The sequence below is a fragment of the Cucurbita pepo genome, chromosome LG13 (genome assembly GCF_002806865.2).
Source record: "Cucurbita pepo subsp. pepo cultivar mu-cu-16 chromosome LG13, ASM280686v2, whole genome shotgun sequence".
Classification (NCBI taxonomy): domain Eukaryota; kingdom Viridiplantae; phylum Streptophyta; class Magnoliopsida; order Cucurbitales; family Cucurbitaceae; genus Cucurbita; species Cucurbita pepo.
In genome coordinates, this window is record NC_036650.1 from 6,916,869 (window position 1) to 6,925,522 (window position 8,654).

The 8,654-nt window shown below is 35.0% G+C and overlaps 1 protein-coding gene across 1 annotated transcript in view; it reads left to right on the forward strand.

Annotated features, from left to right (window-relative positions):
* LOC111808876 (kinesin-like protein KIN-UC) overlaps positions 1–8,069 on the forward strand; it is a 12,075-nt gene extending 4,006 nt beyond the window's left edge. The window contains exons 7-21 of the mRNA XM_023695097.1: positions 109–258; positions 654–742; positions 1,547–1,759; positions 1,899–2,033; positions 3,626–3,805; positions 4,259–4,438; positions 4,639–4,752; positions 4,820–4,948; positions 5,029–5,167; positions 5,308–5,400; positions 5,572–5,697; positions 6,418–6,543; positions 6,751–6,894; positions 6,989–7,117; positions 7,800–8,069. Of these exons, the coding sequence (XP_023550865.1) occupies positions 109–258; positions 654–742; positions 1,547–1,759; positions 1,899–2,033; positions 3,626–3,805; positions 4,259–4,438; positions 4,639–4,752; positions 4,820–4,948; positions 5,029–5,167; positions 5,308–5,400; positions 5,572–5,697; positions 6,418–6,543; positions 6,751–6,894; positions 6,989–7,117; positions 7,800–7,936 (2,084 nt within the window). The 3' untranslated portion in view covers positions 7,937–8,069. The remainder of the gene's footprint in view (positions 1–108; positions 259–653; positions 743–1,546; positions 1,760–1,898; positions 2,034–3,625; positions 3,806–4,258; positions 4,439–4,638; positions 4,753–4,819; positions 4,949–5,028; positions 5,168–5,307; positions 5,401–5,571; positions 5,698–6,417; positions 6,544–6,750; positions 6,895–6,988; positions 7,118–7,799) is intronic.
* Positions 8,070–8,654: the final 585 nt, after the last annotated feature.

The window sequence follows — 8,654 nt, forward strand, 5'->3', positions numbered from 1 at the left end:
TTTTTTTTTTTTTTTTTTTTTTTTTTTTTTTTTTTTTTTTTTTTTTTGGTAAAACTGTCGCATGAACAACTTGCTTAACTTGTCCTTTACTTGTACTTTACATTGCAGGAAGTGAAGGTCATTTACTTGAAGAGGCAAAATTTATTAATCTTTCACTTACTTCTCTCGGAAAATGTATCAATGCATTGGCGGAAAACAACACTCATATACCCACCAGAGATTCTAAGCTTACAAGACTTCTTCGTGATTCATTTGGAGGTTTGACTCTGGAAATCTTATTTTCTCTGATTCTCCCATGACAAGTTCTATTAAAGAATATATACCTCCAATGTCAAGCATCGGTGACTATATAGAGTTTCTGTTCCTCTCTCATCATGTCTTTTATTGTTTCATGATGTTAAAATATTCTCAATTTAAATTTGCTTATTACATTGACAAGTAGATCAGTCGGTTGAACCATATGTGTTGATTGGTATACGTCCTTGGCTGTTTTATATTTTTTTCAAAGAATTATAAGTTTGACACAATGTTCTATTGCTGGTTATTTATAAGCAAGCAGCCTTATGAAAAGTGAGACCTTTCTTTGTTTATGTTATGTCCTCAGACATTCTCTTAATTTGCTTATGAACTAATGAAAGTTTTAAATCTGTTAGGTTCTGCTAGGACTTCTCTCATTATAACAATTGGACCGTCTTCAAGATACCATGCAGAAACTGCTAGCACAATAATGTTTGGACAACGGGTGAGTTGGATGTTTTATTGTATCTTCTGTTTCATCCCCATACTATAATCATCCGTGTTTTTAAAACCTTTTATAAGGAATCATACCACAGAGCTTGTTCCTTCTTTCTATTGAATTGGATAACATAAGCTCTCATTTTTTTCCTCCGTGATAAAATTTTGGTGCTAAAGTCTGGATGTGTGGGGTATACAAAATTGGATTTGTTGATATCTGTGGATTGCTGATGACTTCATATCTTTAAGTAGTGGAATGAAGCTCACAGTTAGCCACGATACTTAGTGAAGAAAATTTCCTTGAAGAAAACTATCTCAGAGTTGCACCGAAAGTCTCATTTGGGTGCTGCAAACATCTATATTCTGCCAACGAGTGGACATGGTGTGTAAAAATTAAGATGAAAAAGACGACCTCTAGGTTTAAGACTCAGACAAGACTCTGTTATTATAATCTCCCCTCAAACCAAGAATACTATAGTGTCATTGTAATTGATATCATATATTTTTCTTAAAAATAAAAGCAGAGACTATTTCATTAATGAAGGTAGAAAGCAGGTCACAATGGATTCAAGAAAATAACAACAAAAGCAGCCACACCGGAAGCATCTTTGTATAATTGGGTTTATGGTTATCTTTTAGAATCTTCAAATTTTATAGAGTTTCAGTTGGCATATGTGACCTAGGCATTCATTTCCTAAATGATTGAAAGTGTATTACCTCTGCTACCATCCTAATCATGAATCAGAATATTTTGCTTCGTTTGTATTATTTTATTTCAGGACATTAATAGGCTGCTAATTTTTTTTATCAGGCAATGAAGATTGTGAACATGATAAAACTTAAAGAAGAATATGATTATGAAAGTTTATGCCGAAAGCTTGAAATTCAAGTAGACAATCTCACTGCAGAAGTTGATAGGCAGCAAAAGTTCAGAGAAAATGAGAAATATAAGCTGGAAAAAGAGCTGAGAGATTGTCAAGCCTCCCTTGCCGAAGCAGAAAATAGTTTAATTACAAGGTCTGAGGTAGCCATCTCTCCTCTTTCTGAGTTACTTCTTTGCTACCAGTATTTCATTTACAATATGGCTTTAGAATTCTTTGATATTTCAAGGGCTTTCTTTATTTCCTGTGTTGAGAATCTTGTTCTGGTGATGTTTATTTCAGTTGCTAGAGAAGGATAATAGGCGAATGGAAAAGGAGATGGCAGATCTATTAATCGAGTTGAACCGTCAAAGAGATCGCAATGACCTGATGTGTGATAAAGTTAGTCATCTGGAAATGAGCTTAGAACACAGCAAGGTATTATCATCCTGATAAAGAATATACTTCTTTTCGAGCATTTTCATTTTGGAACCATTTATTTTTTCTGTTGAATAATTCATAATGCTACATCATCTTATGGCCTAGCGTGTGTTGATGGTGTAAGTCATTATCGCTTTTTGTTCTTTTTTGGAAAAGAAACAACGAGATTTATTATCACAAGAGGGCAAAGGCCAACAACCTAAGGACTGGGGGATGAGAGAGCCCCCGCCCAAGGAACTACTTACAAATCGCCTATCAATCCAAAAGAATCAGGGGTAAAGGGATATTACAAAAGAATTTTCTACAACTATGCCTCCACCAGGAAGCATTTAGCTGAAAACAATCCCAAAAAAAAAATAAATAAATAAATAAAAAAAAATCTCAAAAGAAGACTTATCTTAAAAAAATTATCCTTTATCACTTCAGCCACAATCTCCATAAAAGAGTTATTGAAGCAAACCGTCAAAGGACACCAGCTTTGTTTCCAACCGCCATCCCCTCAAGGATGCCAGCAACCACCCATCCGCCATGTTGGGGAGGCAAAGATGAACATCAAAAAGGTCCAGTAACTTGTTCCAATAGCGTCAGGCTAAAGGACAATGCAAGAAAATGTGGTCCATGGACTCTTCACTACACCAGCACGTAGAGCTAATAGAAAGACCAAGCGAAGGTCAGGACTTCCTTTTTTGGAGCGTTTCATGTGTATTCAAACTCTAGCGCAATTGACCAGAGGAAAATTGTCACCTTCTTTGGGACTTCGAAATTCTGAATCAACTTTGTCAACGAGCACTTTTAAACCGGTCTAACCGCTACGATTTACAGGGGAAATAAGAACTTTGCTCATAATCTATGATGGCCTATTGAGTATGGGATATGCTACATTTTATTATTAATGTTACGCTTATTAAAAATATTACTTTCTTGTCTGAACTTTACTACTGCTTACTACAGCATTATAATTAATAGTTGACGATAAACACCTATTCTTGTATCTGTAGTCTCATAGTGAGCTAAGCGAGGGCAGGAAATATTATAGACCACATTTTGTGCATTGCCGTTTTACCTGTAGGCTGTAGTCCGCATGGCATATGTGTGTCACTCGAGTGGCACTGTCTATGGGTTATGTTGAACGAATTAGAATTTTTTTTTTTTTTTTTTTAAATTTTTTTATTATTGAGTAGAACCTTAAAGAGGCACCAGTTAAGATGAATCCTTTTTGTCGCTGTGTTGCTTCTCAACACCAAAAAGTTCTGCTATTTTCATTCATTTTGGTCCCAAGTTTTTTTATAACCCCTTTGGTCACTAGTTTTGATCTGGCCATATTTTCCTCCAGCTCCTTGTATCTTTTCTTATTGGTTAAATATGGTTTCTCATCCCAAGGAAAAAAAAAAAACAAAGAAAGAATCGATTAAACTGGAATATAGAATCCTACATATAGTTCTTAATCTTACTTTATATAATAACTAGCTCAGTATCCAACTATTCTATCAGGCCCTTAGTACGGTAAATATTGGCTTTTTAGGTGGGGATATATTTTCTCTGGACCAAAGAGGTAATGAGAATAATGGTCTCTTTTTATGTTCTGGCAGCAACATCAACTTGAAAACTACACGTATCAGAAAGTTTTGGCCGATACCACTCAAATGTATGAGAAGAAAATAGCAGATTTGAAGAAACAGCTGGAAGTTGAGCATGCTCGTTCTGTTAGTACCAAGGAAGAGTTAGAAGTTATGAAGAAAGTCTTATCTGAACACAAAAAGTCGATTCAGGTCAGTATATTCATCAGTTGGTAGTGGAAGCCTTGCCTTTGCTTTTGTTTCTTTAGCTATTTCTTCATCATTGCTATTTTACCAAGTATTAAATATCGTATTATTATTGTGAATTTGATATCAGAGCTAAATACTACTGCTAGTTTTGTACTTCGTTGTAGCTTTTAGTCGCAAAGTTTATTTGCTTGCTCTAGTGTACGAATTTTTCTGATTATGTTTTGATTGATTTTATTTGATACTTCTTTTTCCTTTTGGTTTCCACTTGTTTATTAAACGTTCTTAAAATTCTGCGTTTCAATTGAAAATGAAAAAGAGGTGACCTCAGTTATTTATTACTTTTCCCCCCCTTTTTCCCTAGAAAAAAGGGTTGTCACACACATGGAATTATTTGACCTCATGCAGTTCATTTACTACATCTATTCTTTATTTATTGTTCTTCTTTGCGGTGCATAGCATCATGAAACAGAGAATTCAGCGTATAAGAAGGCACTTGCAGAAACCACTCAGAGATACGAGAACAAAATGTCAGAACTAACGAAACGATTAGAGGATAAGAACGCTCACCTCAAAGTTTTAGAAGAACAGCTACATTCGGCAAAGAGCTGCCTAAGTCATCATCAAAATTCAATGCAGGTTAGCTCCTTTTATACCATCCTAGATTACTTGGTTTTGGTTGAGCCTAAATATATTANTTTTTTTTTTTTTTTTTTTTTTTTTTTTTTTTTTTTTTTGAAGTGTTACTAGCCAACCTAGGGGAAATGATATAATTGAGACCAGATTCTTCTTGCCCTCATCATTGTCCTACTCACTTGTTTTGTTGGATCTATGAGCAGGAAGAAATCGAAGAACTCAAGAAAAAGTTGAAACATTCTAGCCAGTCGCATGAAAACACTCTCATGGAATTTCAGTCCTTGAAATCAGAGCATAAAATTCAAGTGGAAGATAAGGTATGCTAGCTGCTAATCTGTTAATGGATGATGAGTTATTTAAAAATCAATGTATTTTTTTTTTTAGGAGAAACTGAAGGAAGAACTTTATATCATGAGGCAAAAACTTCTATCAGAAGAGAAGCAGAGGAAGACTATTGAAAATGAATTAGTCCAAATAAAAAGGACTGTACCCGTGAGTGAGAATGATTTTGAGGTAAATTTTGTCGTACACTTCCCCTTTATCCAAATCGTTCTAGTTTCTGATGGTCTTCTGTTCTGATTCATTGATCACAGGATAAGAAATCGTATATGAAGGATAATATACATAGAGAACCCTCCAACTTGGGAACTCCCATGGGTTTTCACAAGAGGGGTCAATTGAAAGAGACCAATTCTGGTCAGCGTGCAACAATTGCAAAAATATGTGAAGAAGGTAAGATGATTGTTAGTAGACTCGAATTTTGATTAAAATGAGCATTGTTATGGATTCTTTCAAGATTCTGAAAACCTTTTCTTTTAATCTGAATTGAAATTGTAATTATCCTAATGGAAGTTCATTGGCTTGGATTCCAGTTGGTCTTCAAAAGATTTTACAATTGTTGACTTCCGAAGACACTGATGTCCAAGTCCATGCTGTGAAGGTGGTGGCCAATCTTGCTGCTGAAGGTGACATATCATCTCCCCATAATTTCTGTATTATTGATCGTGTCCATATGGTTTGTCAAAATTTCTAGGGATTGTTTTACTCCCTAGTGAATGGCTTTTTCCGCTCTCGCTGCTAATGCACTAGAAGTCGAGAATGTTTGGATTATAAACTGTGGTCTTCATCGATTTCAGATTCAAATCAGGAAAAAATCGTAGATGAAGGTGGCTTGGATGCTTTACTTATGCTACTGCAGTCATCTAGAAATATGACAATTCTCAGAGTGGCTTCAGGAGCTATTGCCAATTTAGCAATGAATGGTAAGCCCGATGACTTGGTTCAGTGTAATGCCTTTTTTGGCTTGGCCAAATCTAATGATGTTTTTGCAAATATAAAAATTTCTGTTACATAGACTTTGAATTATGTGAGATGTCCAAGAAGCTTATCCATTTTATACTTCTATTCTATATATCTACAAACCCACCGTTAGCCAATATTATCCGGTTTGGGCTTTCCCTTCTGGGCTTCCCTCAAGGTTTTAAAACGCGCCTACTAGAGAGAGGTTTCGACACCCTATAAGGAACGTTTCGTTCTCCTCTCTAACCAATGTGGGATCTCACAACATCCATCTATCAGACAACGGTGTTGTCCTTAGCGTTGTCCTTTCTAAGATGTTGCAAAAATTACATGCCATTTTTTCCAATTCATGCACTACACATTCCGTTGATTTTATAGCTTATATTATTTTTTAATATTACGATTCTTCTTTTGATTAACGTCAATTGGAAGGATTTTTTGTACCCTTTTGGCTTCCTTTTTATCTTTCCTTGTGCTCTGATAAAATTTTGTGGTGTCAATATTTTGAATTGTTCCATAACCTCCTAAAGCATTTTTTTCCCCCCCAAGTAAATAAATTTATGGCCGACGTAATGGCATCCTAATTGATCTTCATACACAAATGTAGCCACATGCTATTGTATGGTTTAAGCCAAGTCATTCATAAACGTATCTAACAATTTTCAATTTTCAATTTTAATCAGAGAAGAATCAAGCCGTAATAATGAGCAAAGGGGGTGGCCAGCTATTGGCAAGAACAGCTTCCAGAACAAACGATCCCCAAACTCTTCGTATGGTTGCTGGTGCCCTTGCTAATTTATGTGGAAATGGTAAGCTCGACATGACAATGCTCCACCTTGTCCCACTTTCAGAATTGGGAAGTCATATTTGGAAATGTTTTGAAGGCTGAATTTAATTATCCTGTTTGATTGTCCTGATACTATAGTACACACTTTTTCTTAATGCTCTATTTTAAAATTTTCAGGTTACTGCGATAGAGAATTCTAAATTTTTATTCTGAAATTTTTGCTAAACAGAAAAGTTGCACAAGATGCTAAAGGATGATGGAGGAATCAAGGCTCTTCTGGAAATGGTTACATCCAGAAGTAATGATGTTATTGCGCAAGTTGCAAGGGGAATGGCAAATTTTGCCAAATGTGAATCGAGGGGAATTCTTCAAGGTTTACTACATGTTTTTGTTGATGCAATTCGTGTCTTAACAGAAACTACATACATCTTCCTTTTCACCAAAGTAACACTTCTCCATTGCTGCAGGACGCAAGAAAGGCCGTTCTCTGCTAATGGAGGAGGGAGCCCTTACTTGGTTAATCAACAATTCTCATACAAGTTCTGCATCAACTCGGCGCCATATTGAGCTTGCCCTGTGTCATTTAGCACAAAATGGTAAAGTTTCAAACCTCTTAAGAGTATATCTATCATATATGAGATAATTAAAGGAATCTCCCACTAATCCATTTGGATTAGAACAAACAGAATTCTATTGGATTAAGATTAATTGGGTGCTATTCTATACTATTCTACAGAAAAGACATATTAAGATAAATAATCCCGACACGCTCCTTAGAGTTATTTATGGCTCTCAAGGAGCTGTATGAGATGAAAATCTCGTGTATGATTCTGTAGTACCGATGAGAACAGTTATTACCGACTATGATTATCTAATAGTTCAAGTACAGGTGATATAGTTGAAGCTCAATCAAAATATGATTTTTGGGGTGGAATTTGGAATCTCCCACTAATCAATTCTAGTTTGGCTTACGCCACATAATAATATTTCAATTATCAAACTAGGTAGCAAGTCCTTAGAATTATTCATAAAATTACTTACCTACCACACGTGTGACCTATTGAGAATTATTGAGAGAAGTAGTCCTACATGTCTGGCCTATCATACCATTGTGAAGAGTCGTGATTTCTAACATGATCTTGTAGTATCATCAACTTTTGAGGATGATGGCAAAGTTTAAATGCACACACAAAACTTCAACGAACAATATTAGCTAGCTTTTACAACTTGTCCATAGCTGCTGCTAATAAAGTTATATCTAATATGTTGTATGTGCAGAGGAAAATGCTGCAGATTTTGTAAACCATGGAGGGGTGGAAGAGTTGGAGCGAATATCGCGCGAATCCAATAGAGAGGATATCCGTAACTTAGCGAGGAAGATGCTGAAACTAAACCCAACATTTCAAGCTCATTAGGTACACAATATGGTAATAACCTCAAAATGTACAGCTTTCTAAACTTGCAATCTGTTTTTGAAACATCATAAATCTATGTATGTCTGTACCCTCTAATTTCACAAAACAATACCACCCCGAGTTTTGAGTTTTAGCAGGGCAATCACCGTAAAAAATCAAGTTTTATTCCTTTCCATCAGCTTACAAGGTAGGTGGGTCAACTTTTAAGGTAAACTTTTAGTTTCATCCTATTGAAGTGTTAATTATTACCATTATTGTAAGTTTTGTGAGATTTAATTTCATCTAGTTTCGGTTAATATGTAAATTTTGAAAACTCTTACATTTATAAAGATATTTTGAGTTAAATATTAACCGTTCGAACATCCTAGAAAATATGATTAAAACATTTGCAAATACAAATAGTAACCTTATTAATGAAGGTGCTTGTTGAAAGAGGTCGACTACCGAAGTTCGGTAGAAAATCAACCAAAGGCAAACTGATTCCTTGTAAAAGCAAAAAGAAAGGAAAATTATTGATCTAAATCAAGATTTGCTTTGGGTATCCAACTAGATAGTAAAACATGGGAACATGCCAACCCTTTTTCAATGAAGATTTTTGCTATGCTATAAAGATTTGTCTTTATTTATTTAAGATACAATATTGAATATCTTTTCAAATATTTTTTAAGTATTGAAGAATATTCGAAATAGAAGTTTCTAGAATAATTTACAAAAGGCA